Raw genomic sequence first — 14,410 nt, 5'->3', positions numbered from 1 at the left:
TTCATTGTGCCAACAGCTAGCCCGGTGTCGGTGGTGTATTTTAAAATAACTTTACATGTTCTCATGCTCTGGATATTCTTCAGTGCTGTGTCAATGAACTAATTATGTGTCAATTTTTGCTATGTGAAATTTTAACAGTGTTTTCAGGGTATTTCAACACAGGAAGAGTCTCATTATTCAGAACACAGTAGGACAAAGATTGCTAGATATGGATGTGGCAGTAAACACTGGCCATTAAAGTAACCATGGTGGTAATGATGGCACTGAGAATGATGAGTGGTGATATTTTTAATGTTGGCTAATTATACTATAATCTGTTTTACTAGAGTTCTTTATTCTTAATAACATGAATGTTATTTACTGCTTCCCATCCATTTCCAAGACTGGAGTCCAGCCACACTAGCTGCTCTATACTAGCACAGCGGTGCTTTGAGCTAAATGTTGACGTCAGCGCGCTAACATGTTCATAAGGACAATAACATGTTTAGCGGGTGATGTTTACCATTTTACCAGGTTTGTTTGGTATGTTAGCATGCTAACATTTTATTAGCACTAAACACAAAGTACAGCTAAGGCTGATAGGAATGTCAGTTTGAAGGTATTTGGTCAGAAACCAAAGTATTGGACAAATTAAAATGTTGATGCCTGATGATGGTTGATGCCTGATGATGGTGCTAGATGAAAAGTCAGAGGTTCACCCAAATTTTTACAATTCATCCTGTGAGGGGCATGAATGTGTGTACCAAATTTCATGGCAATCGATACAATAGTTGTGGAGACATTTCACTGTGGATCAAAGTGGTGAACCAACTGACCTAGAGCCACACCCCTAACATGGTTTAAAAATGATTCAATAAAAAACTTGGTTGTAAAATAACAGGCAGAGCAGAGATGTGTACATTTTTATATAATAAAAAAAAACAAGTGAAAAAAGTTTTGGAAATGTTTGACTTTATTAATTTTATCATCTCACAAGGTCCTTACTGCAGGGGGCAAAACTGTAGGTATGGCTGGGCACAGAAAAATCAACAAAGGCAACAATGACTTCTTGGCATAAGTGTGACAACTTCCTACACAACATGGATACCTTTGGGATAAGAAAGAGGTGGTCTTTCTATTATTCAACAAACATGTGATGTCACTGCGGAGGCTCCTAAACAAAAACAAATGGACACAGTAAACAAAAGGTCATTGTTTCACCTCCAGAGGAGAATGAACACCTAATTACAGCGATATGTCACACCTAACTGTGTAAAGCACTCTTTCAAAATGCTCTTGCATACCATGAAATTTATTAAGAATCACAATGATAATGCTTGATGAGAAACGGTTCAGTAACATCTACTGAAGATACGTCTTATTCAATACATGTTGTCATGATATAGCACAGACAAAAAGGACAATTCAATTGTTTTTTTCCCCCTTGGGATACAAATGTAAACAATATTTAATTTGGTGACCTAAGGGCTCAAAATTATTCAGCTGGAATGCAAACTTACAAACAAACTAGTTCCCTTTAATTGTATTTCGCTATCCCTGAGAACCTTATTCATAATGAAAGAAGCCAAAGTATTGAATAATAAAACACAAGTTCAGCTACAGATAAGCCTTTAAATATTTATAGTGGCCAAAGCGTGGGAGTTGAAAACACACAGCATTAAAAAACAATCGCCACGGAAGTAATGATGATGGCCCCGAATCGATGGTGTTATGCTGCTAGAAGTGGGAGGGGGCTGGAGACTTCACTTACTTAATGCTTAATTACTCCTTGGATGTACTATAAAGTCATCCCTTGGAATTTGATGGAAGGCATGGGAGAGCACTGTCCAAGCTTACTGAAGCTGAGCAATTCCAGGCCGGCATGGCAGGCAGATGCAGATTGAGACAAAACTGTCCAGAGGGCTGTCATTTTGGCTCCTTGGAAACACATGGGCATGAAACAGACTGGGTACCCTTAAACAAAAACCCTGAATGCCCAGTGTAAACCAGAGGTCTGAATCATTCCAGCATCTCCCTGAACAGTGTGTGAACGCAGAGGGGATTGTTGAATATTGGGTGGAATCCATGATTAGTTCAGAGGACGGAGGGTAGATTCATGTTTAGTTGACATTTTATGATCAACATGCAATATTTAGCCACCATACTTGAGCATATCCCATGCTTATGTAAATGAGCCCTAGCCTTGTAAAAATCTTGATGAAATCCCATTCTGAATGAACAACAGAGATACAAGAGGTCACTACAGCAGTGAATGTTGTCAATATTTGGAAATGTACGAAGCATGAAAATATCAAGGGCAATGCGTAGAAGAATATTTGGCATTTCATGTTCTTGTTTGTTTTTTTCTTCTCCTTTAACTTGCTCTGGTCCATGACTTGAGGGAATTGCAAGGGCAACAAGCCTCACTCATCACTGTATATTTCTGCAATTCCAGCATTTTATTATTTTTTTATCTTCAAGGCTACAGATTTCAGCAAACAAAAATGTTTAAGTTCTTTCTAAAAGCAAAACTAATCATGAAAGCCCAAAACCATCCAGAATATTGACCCTTTGGCCATGATTTCACCTACTTCACATTGCTACAGTACCTTATAGCACTTCACATTTTACTGTACAAACCATGGACTTCTTTTAGATCTCAGGGGTTAAATGCAGTTATCTTCTAACTGATTTGTGAGGATAACAAAGCAATAATCTGGATGGTTCTGGACTTGAGGTTCTGTACAAAAATATTGGAACCAACAGGTGTATGTCAATAATCAGAATGTGTCCCTTCTAGAGACAGAGCAGAGTTGATGGTACTGGAATAGGACTCGTGTGGAGTAATTGCTAGTGCAGCCTCCACCTTTAAATAATGATGCCCACCACCACCCACCACCATGGGTGTCAATTGTCACTCACACAGACCCCCGAAGGGCTAAGCAGGGGTCAGTATTGCATAGATACAGTATAGGGTGTAGCTTTTCACATATGCAGTCACAGTGTTTGGGCAAAAAAAGAAGAAAGAAATTACTTTTTTGTCTGTCGATTTTCTGCCCATCAGAATATCCATGAAAAAACTAGTCTCAAGTGGTCGGTCTGACTGTAGGTACTCTGTTGGTATTATTACAAATGTGATCACCACGGTATTAAAAAAATAGCCTTTCGCTGAGGTCATCAAGTCTCCCACGTCAGTGCTGATAGGGCCCTTGCCAGGGTCAAGGGTCACAGTGCAATGACAAACTGTGCAGTGCAACGCCCCCTCCCTGCACGCTGCCCTCAGAGCTCCTCCTTCCTCTTGACAACCTTTTCCTGATCACGTCCTCTTAAGCTGCGCATGAAACCTGTGAAGCCCCCCTCCTGTGGACAGAGGGACAGTTAGAGAGTCAGTAAAGCACAGGTTTTAGTGATCATATCACAACTTGAAGCAATTCATCAGTCTGGAAATGCCCTTTTCTAATCTAATAGAGATCAGAGTCCCGTCATTAAACATTATCTCAACTTAGCCTGACAGCGTGGAGATAAGAGAAGTAAACACAGAATCCAAATATTGTTGCCAAGTTCAAGGTCAATCTGCTTAGCCCTGTCCAAGATATTAACATTTGCCTACATTATTCTCTGCTGCCAACTGTAATACTCCACTGAAGGCTGGGTTGAGCTGTGTGCATGACCCTGGCCCCTTAGGGCTGAAACGATTCCTAGAGTAACTCGATTACTAAAAATCATTGATTCAAATTATTTGCATCGAAGTTTAGTTTAATCCATATAACTATATACAGTGGACGCACGGATGATTATTACTGTCATACAACATGCTTACGCTGTGTACAAAACTCGTCTGTGGCTGATACAACTTTTTTGTTGGAGACCTTAAAAGATTTAAAGATTGTTGAACGCCTCGATGGTAGAAAGGCTTGAAACAATGAGTTGTATTGTATTTGAAAAGATGAACGAAGCCAGAAGCCACCGAACCATCAACCAAATCAAAAACTGCTGGAAAAGTTTGAAGGCTGCCTATTACATTACATTTCTTCGGATATGACGCTTCTGTGGAACATGAAGAAACCAGGTTAATCAAATCCCTATATATATGATTCTAACAATATCCAGATTGCGTCGTCTCGGTATGTGTTGAGTTTGTTAACAGTTTCAGAGACTGTAAGTGAAAAAAAACAAGTGAGTGAGATATGTAGTACCACTTACCCCACGATCTCCATTGTATTTTTCCACAAACTTGCCATAGTTGTAGTAGTTAAATGTTGGGTAGCCCTCCACCCCTTCCTGCTTACAAAGCTCATGGTTCTGTCCTTTTGTACAGTCCACAGCTGCGTACACAATCTAAGGAAAAACAACGACAACAATCACTTTCAATGTGATGCGATATAAGGTATAATGCAACACAGAGCTGAGGATTTCACTTGTATAGGCGTTTCACATGCTGCCTTATCAGATGAGATGAGTGGAAGTTTGCCTGAAGGAAATGAAATTGTAAATTGTAAAATAGCAATGTGGAATTTTTGAGATATCAACTACTCTTTTGTTATTACAGTAACTTAATGTAAAAAAAATTTTTTTTCATCAAATCTCAAACTAATTAAATCAGCTTTCTCTCATTTTAGCTTACTTCGCTGCATGAATTGTATTGTGGGTTAAAACTCCCTAGAAAACCTTCTTTAATGTGTGTTTGAAGAAAAGTTACACAATGGAAACTTGCATGCATTTTTATGTGTTAAGAAAAGTTGTGGTCATTTAATAAAAACAATGCCAACCATGAAGAAGTTTAATGTAGGTACTCATTTGCCCTGCCTGTGGCTATTAAAAAATTCAAGATCTGTAACATCTTTCACCTCCTAAAACCTTTTGAAAGCAGGTTTATATTGGCTCATATTCTATCATTATATTTCCCTGTTTTATTGTTCTGTAACAATGATTTTACTTCACATCTGGCATTTTTATTGTTAGGGCTCAATTAGTTATTGTTTCAGTGTTTCTTAAGCACTCACTATATTTTCAGAACATATAAACTTTATTATAATTGTAGATCAATACTACAAAAAAGGTACACGCAGGATATTACAAGAGAATGTAATAGAGAACTCAATATTTCTCAACTGTGAAATGGCCATTTACAACGAGTGCTTACATGTATTCACCGGCTCTGGCAATGAGCCGGCTCAACACATTCTCCTTGTCCAAATTTAGAACCCTAGTTTCTCTTATCAGGTTACAAAAAATAATGCATTGCTCTTCAGCGAAACCATTTGGTGTGGGTGGTGAGGAAAAATCCCACAACAATCACTCCTACATAAAAACAACAAGGGAGATTTATGTTGCGAGACTGCTGCATCGATTAGTGACAAGCTGCCCCAATGAGGCGTAAATGCCGCCTCAATGATACATGGCTCACTCAGCGTGTCCTTTTGGACAGCTGAAATGTCACCCTCTCTCAGGGTGCTGAGCGCTGCACACTGAACTTGTCACTATCAAATAATCACTCCCCGTCCATCTGTCTGCTCGAGCTGAATGTGGAAATGACAGATCTGCTGTGGGAAGAAAACATATTAGACACGGTCTCTGCGTGTCCAACCGTGAAGTGATGCTTAAAACTTCTTGTCCTAATTACAAAATACAAGTGCCTCTTGTTTGTTTTTTTCATGCAAATACAAATACTCAAATGTTGAGAATCTGCATAAGTACCAACATATTGCTAGATAAGTACACTGTTGTTGAGTGTTGGCTTCGTCTGCATCAGCAGCACAGACATCTGTGAACACAAAGGGAGGACAGGGAAGAAATAGAGTATTCTGCACATCAGAGCCTATAAAGGGATATTCTTCTTCTATGGTCTGTTAATCGGGTCTTAAACTAGGCCTCAATGTACTCCCACAACAAGAGGATTTCACGGACTTGCTGCAAGCTGTGTATATTCAGTAGGACTGAGGTGTTTCACCTTGGAAAAAGCAAAATAGTCAAAAGAAATGTAACTGACAACACTGCGTAAGATCATCCTATTCTTCATGTAACTGAGCAGTTCACCAACAAATACTGTTTACAATGTGAAATGTTCTGAGTAACGACACTTTGAGATACACAGAGTACTTTAAGCAGCAGCAACAGTGGCTGCAATAAGGGATATAATGTAAGTACCATACAACTGCTCATCCCTGTGTGTAATCAATCAGAGTTGCTGTGAATTGACAGGAGAAAATGAAGCCGTAGAGTTGCTGTTCTTCAAAGGTCCACAGCCAATTCCGTTATTGATCCATCTTAAAGTGACAGAGGACCCCACATCATGTAATTGATCCAACAGAAAAATTTCTGAGGAGCAGCACATTACCAGTTGGCTTGGTCTCAATCCACCAGCGTCACACTGCAGAGCAGAGCAGCAGTCAAACTGTACTGATAAACTCAGAGCTAGTTCCATACAGATGCCATACAGGCCCCATTGTGCTAAATTAAAACACAAGAATACAGTTAATTTACACAGCAGGCGACTGAGGCAAGGAACTCAACACTACTTTCAAAACACAACAGGAAGGTTCTGCAGATAAATGAAGCAAAAAACAAAAACAACACATTTTTATTAGACAATGTTGTTATATAGTTATTTATGGAACTGTTATGGTTTTATGGTCAGTTCACCTAAAAGCTTCTTAAAAATAATGACAATGTTATTTATCTTAATGCTGTTTTTTTCAGTTCAGCATAGTTCAACTATTGTATATTGGATTGGTTTACCCACTTTAAATTAACTTTAAATGGGGTGTATGGTTATGCAATGTAGGTAATGTGATGCAACTCCTGTTGAAATGGGATGTTGGGGTGGATAATTCTGACTAGGGTCATATTTTCATAGCTCTGTCTATCATTTGCATTGGTTATGATACTGTAGCCTTGTACTCATCAAAGTAATTACTGAAATCTGGAACATGGCAATCGCAATAACAGTCAGATGAGGCAAGAAACTTCACGTTCTGACAATTAGACAGGTCGTTATCAAGCCAACAGTTCTGTCAAAATATCCCAACCACTTTATATGGAGGTAAAAACGAAAGTGAGCTCACCCGAAATGTCCGTAATAATCTCTCATTGCACAGGACAAGTGTGCACACAATACAGCAAGTGCAAGCACTGTGAAGCTGCATTAAGTACCAAATACAATGGATGACAGATAGAAACTCCATATTGCTACATGCCCAACATTAAAGGTCCAGTATGTAACTTAGTGGCATCTAGCAGTGAAATTGTTGTTTGCAACCATTTTAATACCGCTCGTCTCACCCTTCCGTTCCGTGTGTGTAGGAGAAACTACGGTGGCTGTGAAACTCAATCTAGAGCCAGTGTTTGGTTTGTCCGTTCTGGGCTACCGTAGAAACATGGCGGTGCAACATGGCGGCCTCCGTGGAAGGGGACCCGCTCCCTCTGTAGATATAAACGTCTTATTCTGAGGTAATTAAAACAACAATTCTTATTTTCAGGTGATTATACACTAATAATGAAAACATACTTTTTATTAAATGATATTCCATTTCTGCCAATAGCTCCTCCTAAATATTACACACTGGACCTTTAAATGTCTTTGATTTAGGTCAGGATCAGGGACAAAGACATTTTTTTTTATCATGATATCCGTAGAACTATGACAGGTCAGTATATTTCTGTTGAGTACTGTAGCAGCACCAAGGAAGGCCATATTGGGCAAATTCTTCAAAAAAAATATACACTTCTCTGATGAAATAGTGTTCTTATTACAGTGGCAACAGCTTTTGGACACAAGTAGTTCCAGCCAATGTGCACCTTTAATACTGCTATTAATTAGATTTTGGGAAAAAGACAAACAGCTCAGAACAAACCCTGTACACAGCTCTCCCGCTGTCATACAGCACAGAATGTGGAGTTTTAATTGTTTGCGTCTTCAAAGCTGGAGCTAAGCTTGTGTTTGCCTTTGGTAAATGAGGCAAGGGCAGCTAATAGACAGTGATCAACACCGGCCTGGTACAATACACTGGGGCTCAGCTTTATAAATAGAGAGGATTGCCAAGTAAACACATGCCCAGTGCTCAGATTTACTCTTGTTCAAACACAACTTCACACCTCCACTGGCCACTGGAGAAACAACGAGAGGGAAGTGATCTTAAACCTCTGCATTTATATAACCTTCACAGATATGAGGGTCCCCTGGTTTGGCAGCTTGTGGGGGTTTCATCATAAGGATACTGATCCAAACATCACAGCTGAAGGGTGAAGCAATGCCAAAGTGCCTTAAGATGTTGTGGCCGCTAGATACTGGATCTCAAAAAAAAAAAGAAAGAAAAGAAATTCGGACTGTTCTGAAAGTCATAACTTTTCTCTTAAAATACAAAGTCAATATCTTTTCCATTAGGTGGTTAAGGGTCTTAAACAGTTTGTGTTTCTTGGTGGCCATTATGAGAATCATTGCTCCATTAATGTTTGTTTCACTTACCGGTGTACAGTCCATGTTACAACTAATAATTTCTCACTGTACTGCAAAGACAACATATATTTTACACTGTGGAGGACATAGTTATTTTATTGATGATTATGTACTGATGTATTTCAGTGTTTACTCTAAGAATGAAGGCATGTACGAGTTCCTGAAGTGGCAGCTGAAGGGCAATACTCAGAGACTTATACAAAAACATTTCCAGCTAATATGTTGAGGTTTAATGTTATCGAGAAATGTTACAAAGGATTGCCTCAGAAAAATGGATGACTAAGTTGTTGAGGACACGTCACTGTTTCACACCATCTGACAATGATTTTGAAAAATTCCAAACAAATGAGAGAGCAACATTGCTTGAGAACTATTGGAGTGCGTTTAACATTAAGCATCTCGATGAAATTTAAAATCAAAAGACAACAACTGGATGTTTCTTTAAGGTGTTACTTTGAGATGATAAATCGTAGCTCAGCATACTGTCACACACGCGCCCAAGTTTTTTCAGTTTGTGTGTGTGTGTGTGTGTGTGTGTGTGAGAGAGAGTGAGTCACACAATTAAGGAGGATATTTGGAAATACTGAGCCCTGCAGTCAGAGGTTATTAACAGGAAGAGCAGGAGTGGGAGTATGCTGGGACACGAGTCCTGGGGGAAAAGGAATGAGAGGGAGTAGAGATGATGGAGGAGGAGTGTGTCCTGTTGTGACTGTATGAACCTCCAATAACCCCAGAGCCCCAAGTGTACCGAAGACTTGATCAGACTGAAGTGGTTAAATTCCTAAATGACATGTGGAGACAAATATTAGGAACAAGGTGGAAGGAGTTGTAAGTTTTGAGTGGGGAGTTTTCAGGATACCACTGATTAAAGGTCTTACATTTTGAGTATGCAATATGTGGCTGCAATCACTCTGCATGCTAATTTCAGAATAACTGCTTATTTTACGAAACTCTTATCTGACACCCACTGAGCTGTCAGCAAAGTAAAAAAAAAGCATGTATACTGAGTATAAAAGATAAAAAAAATGATCATAAAGTGTAATGACATTTTACCAGTTAAATCTAATTTGCATTTGACTGCAATACATACAAAATCGAAAGTGTGCGGTCCATATTGTAGATAATGAATATGCAAAGCCATTAAGCTCTATGAACGCAGGTTTCAAGAATGCACTGACATTTTTGGAAATATGCTTGTTTACTTTCTTACCCAGAATCATGTGAGAAGATTGATATCAATTTCCCCTCTGTGAGTCCAGTACAGATATACAGTATGTCCAGGGTGTGTTTAGCCTAGCTTAGTACAAACACTGTAAAAACGGGAAAACTGCTAGCTTAATTTCCAAAGCTGTCTTATTTACACACTGCATCTTGTGCACTTAACACATGTAGAAATGGAAAACAAGACATTTAAGAAACAGTTAGCTCAAGATTGGAGATATTTCATGACCAACAACTTCTGGGCAAATTGACATCTTAGAAGTTTCAAAAGGTTGTTAGGTTTGAGTATGGCTATAACTGAAGAAATCCCAGCATATTTTTTGATCTATTAATGATTGATGTACATTACAGACTGTCATGAAAGTCTGTAATGTAGCAGAGGCACAGCAGTCTATGTTGTTCATCATCATGATTTGGGGCCTGCCAAGACCACTATGGAAATAAGTGTTAATTGTTTGTACCCTGTGCTATGCTTGAATTGTATGCACCTTGTTTGTGTTATATGCTATTTATAGTTTCTTTTATGTGTTCCTGCATGCTCAGGTCCCATGTTGGATTGAATTTTTGTCTTTTGTTTTGGTTTTCTTTTGGACAAGTGTTACAGAAATGTAATCAATACTGATCCTCTCTTCTAACTGTGGGTCATGACAGAAACCTAGTATTGTTACTTTAAAGGAGCAGTGGCATCTAGTGGTGAAATTGCAGTTTGCAACATTTGAATACCGCTTGCCTCACCCCCCCATTCCAAGCGTGTAGGAGAAGCTATGGTGCCCGCAGAAGTCGCGAAAAACGTTATCTAGAGCCAGTGTTTGGTTTGTCTGTTCTGGGCTACTGTAGAAACATTGCGATGCAACATGGCGGCCTCCGTGGAAGGGGACCCGCTCCTTATGTAGATATTAAGGGCTTATTCTAAGGTAATGAAAACACAACAATTCTTATTTTCAGGTGATTATACACTAATGAAAACATATTTATAAGTATTATAATCTATTTCTGCCAATAGCTCCTCCAAAATGTTGCACACTGGACCTTTAAGTGTCAGCATGAGCTGAAGGGATCCACAGCATTACTGCTAAACACTAACCTTGCGGTCTTCTTTGAAGAGCTCTGCTGCTGTAGTGAAGTGGGGAACAGCGTTTTTACAGTGTGGACACCCTGGAAGAGGAGAACACAGAGATGGGAATTTATTACTGCTCATTGTGACACATTTACACCACAGCATCTAGCTTTATGTCCTAAACTGCACCGTATACAGGTACTAATGTCACATAAACATGATGCTACTAACATGCACACATTCACAGATACAAACAAAATCCCTACAGTACAGCATTTACTCAATCTCAAACATGTTCATAAAGCATGTGGCCCCTTCACAACCTTGCAGTTATTTAGAGGTTTATGCCATATTAGAGATGGTTCACTTGTATGTTATGAGAGACTGTAAATCTCTTTATTGCTGTCTTAAACACAACCTTCCTGGCTCTCTCTGCTCCAGCAGCCATCCATATACAGTAAGTCAATACTTATACAAATACACCACTAGCTACCACAACTACAGATACAATTTACAGACAGCAGGTTCACATCTAGTAGGTGGAGGCAAGATGATCCAACTATATATGACAGGTGACCAGGTTGTGTGATAACTATAAATCTGTGAAGGAAGAAGATTTTATGATTCTAGCTACATCTTACTACATAGAAGGGGGGATGTGTATTTGCACTGCACTTGCAATCAAACTGTGTAATAACTGTGATGACATTTTTTTGTTCTTTTGTTGCTAATGTCAAGTACCCAGTTCTTCTTCTGTTCATTACAAATCAGACTGTTGTTGTTGTTGCTGTTGGGAAATGGGAAAGGTGAAGAAGGCAAAAACATCTCTTGTGGTGACAAATCCTAGAAGAAAAAAAAAAGTTTGGCAGTGGGTGACTGGATAAAAGCTTTCATGTACAGAGTTTCGGTTAAATCACTAGTCAATCAGCCTGTGACAAAGAGTCACAAATGAACAACATTTTTGTATGTGGATTATTTCTTAAATAGTTTTGAGGGAGCGTCTTTTTCTCACAAGCCATCTGTAACAGTTTTCCCTTAAGTTCACTAATGCTAATCCTGATGATGGGGTTAGGATTTATTCAGCGAGATGTTGTGGGCTAACTGTACAGTAGGTACAGTGCTGACTGTTTTGGTTGGTTAATAGGTGGATACAAAAATATGTGGATACCCAAACATTACATCCATGTGAGATTTTTGAATATGTCATTCCAAACCATGGTCATTAATTTGCAGCCTCCACTCTTTGGGCTTTTTAGCATAGCAGATTATTAAAACGACATCATATCTCATAAATGTAAGCATTATAAAAATGTACAAAACAAAATACATTCAGTTACACATTGTTGACACTGGCCCTGTTATAACCAAGATCTCAGGATTTGTTCCCACGAGTCATTAAGAGCATTAACACTATGATCTGTAAATGGATTTCAAAGGCTACAAGCGCACTGGCTGACGGTGGCCCCAGTTATAATTTGGTATTTTTACTGTTGCGTGCATGCCTGCAAGCATTCACATACACACCGATAACTCTACCTTCAACTCAATTATACATCAACTCTGCAACCGTCCATTTGCCTTCCTTTTCAGAGTCGTCTCTCTAAGCCAGCATTCAGCACAGGTCAGAAATCAATTTCCTGCTGAAGTTTAGCAGCCTTTAAACCTTTAAAAGGTTCTGTCGCAAGTCTTAAAAAGATACATAAAAAAAAAAAAAACACAGCAGTGTCCCATTTGCCATGAACAGACTGACCAGGCAGGTCACTGTAACTGCTCAGAGACTGCCTAAGAGTGGAATGAGAGCAAATAATGAACAAAGGGCAGGTGGCATCACACTGCACGCTAAATACAGGAATATTTCAGTTTTCACATACCTTTTGTCATCCAAGCTGCTTAAAAGCAGCTAAAAGGTAGGTCTGCTGTTGATGATACTGATAATGAAACCTGCCACTATCATTTCTCTCCTCTACCTGCACAGACATTTTCACGTGTCTCTCTCATAACTGACAGAGACAGACAGTGAGGTAGGGAGAAAAGCAGGCAGATGAATACAAATGGACTGCCAGGTAGATGTACTGTAACAGCCTTGATTATATTCACCATCGCTCACTGCTAAAAATGTGTATACTAAAGCAATATAAATATAACTTAATATTGAATGCAACAAAATGTTTTGTTTGGAACTGAGCATCACTTAACACTATCTATACAGATGGCTCCAAATGAGTATTTAGTAAATTAGACAATGCTTTAATTTAACACTGTATGTATATAAATGGACTATCAACATAGCCTGAGATCAGGAAAGAGCTGGCGAGAGAAAGATGTGATGTGATGGCATTTTGTTATAGTTTAGGTTCAATTTGCAGATTTGAGGCTAAAGGTTCATAAGCCAAACCTTTGTTAAAAAAACTGATGGTTCTGTCTGAAGCATCGCCAGCCTTGATGTCTTAGCAAGCAGCTGTATCTCATCAAATGCTCTATTAAACGCAAGCTCCGTGTCATAAGACACCAGTAAGCAGGATGCAGATGGGGTGGGCGGGGTGGGAGGGCAGCATGCTGTTGCTGCCTGATGTGCATCTGGAGCATCTCTTTGTAGAGCGAAGCACCAAAGGGCCCAACAGAGGCAGCAGCCTGACCGCTGTGCCCCGACTGGCTTCGAAGCCTTCATCAGACACAAAGGGCATTAAAAAAACAGGGACAGAGGTGCATGTATGTGTCTACGTGTGTATTGATAATTAAGCAAGTTAGCCACTCAGTATTCCTTCTGCATCTGTGTTTTGTTTGAGAACTCCGATGAAGAGTGTCATGACACTGGATCTTCACGTTTTTAAAGAAATCATTTTCAAAGACAAGTTCAATGACAGGCACTCTCACCTTTCTCTTAGTAGAACTCATGAGACCGGGGGTATTGTAGAGGGTTGGCTCAAGATATTCTAAACTTAAAATTGAGTTTGACTTGAGTTAGTCTGAGGTGCCCAGTCAGAGAACAGATGAATTCAATTTCAGAAATGCAGTCCTCTATATTAGTGTCCGGTTAATCTTTCATGCCAAATGTGTTAGCAAACAATTGCCCATTTACACATCCAGCATTCATTTGGAGTCATGTTTGTGTCCACATGGTGAATGCAAGACTATTTAGCTTTGCTATGGTCTCCTCCAACTCCTGAGAATCTAAAATATATTTTGCTGCTAGATTTTCCACTTTCTTCACCAGCTAGTCACTCATTTTGTCTGTCTACTGTTTGGTTCTGGGCAGGTAACGTACAGTGGGTTTATCAGAGCTTGTTTGTTGAAAACAGCTGCCTGCTGCTTCTGGAAACGCTGAGGAGACTGAGCCATTTTTTGTTACTATTAAAAATATTAATTACTAGAGCTTTAAAGGCCATTATCAGGTGAACACTGAGACACTGATCACACACAATTTTAACTTTACTGTCTCTGACCACATTGTAATTTACATGCACTACTACTTATTACATATATTGTTACACTGTTCTATTACACCATACATACTTATCATCAATGGTAAATCCACTTTGTACTTTACACTTATTTTAATTTTATACTTCTACCCACTTGGTACTTAATTTATCTTTCCTGTATTATAGTGTATTATATTTTTTGCTTAGTACTTCTATTCCTGTGTGCACTGACGTGATAGTGAGCTGCTGTAACCTGAGTTTCCCCTCGGGGATCAA

General features: G+C 39.1%; 1 protein-coding gene across 1 annotated transcript in view; it reads right to left on the bottom strand.

Annotated features, from left to right (window-relative positions):
- Window positions 1-934: 934 nt before the first annotated feature.
- The window catches only part of pdia5 (protein disulfide isomerase family A, member 5), a 54,881-nt gene continuing 41,405 nt past the window's right edge, over window positions 935-14,410 (bottom strand). The window contains exons 15-17 of the mRNA XM_044215760.1: window positions 10,740-10,810; window positions 4,183-4,317; window positions 935-3,339 (exon numbers count right to left, since the gene is read on the bottom strand). Of these exons, the coding sequence (XP_044071695.1) occupies window positions 3,259-3,339; window positions 4,183-4,317; window positions 10,740-10,810 (287 nt within the window). The 3' untranslated portion in view covers window positions 935-3,258. The remainder of the gene's footprint in view (window positions 3,340-4,182; window positions 4,318-10,739; window positions 10,811-14,410) is intronic.

Source organism: Siniperca chuatsi, linkage group LG12, assembly GCF_020085105.1.
Source record: "Siniperca chuatsi isolate FFG_IHB_CAS linkage group LG12, ASM2008510v1, whole genome shotgun sequence".
Taxonomy (NCBI): Eukaryota; Metazoa; Chordata; class Actinopteri; order Centrarchiformes; family Sinipercidae; genus Siniperca; species Siniperca chuatsi.
Note: the sequence above shows the minus strand (reverse complement) of the source record. Positions and strands in the feature narration are given on the sequence as shown.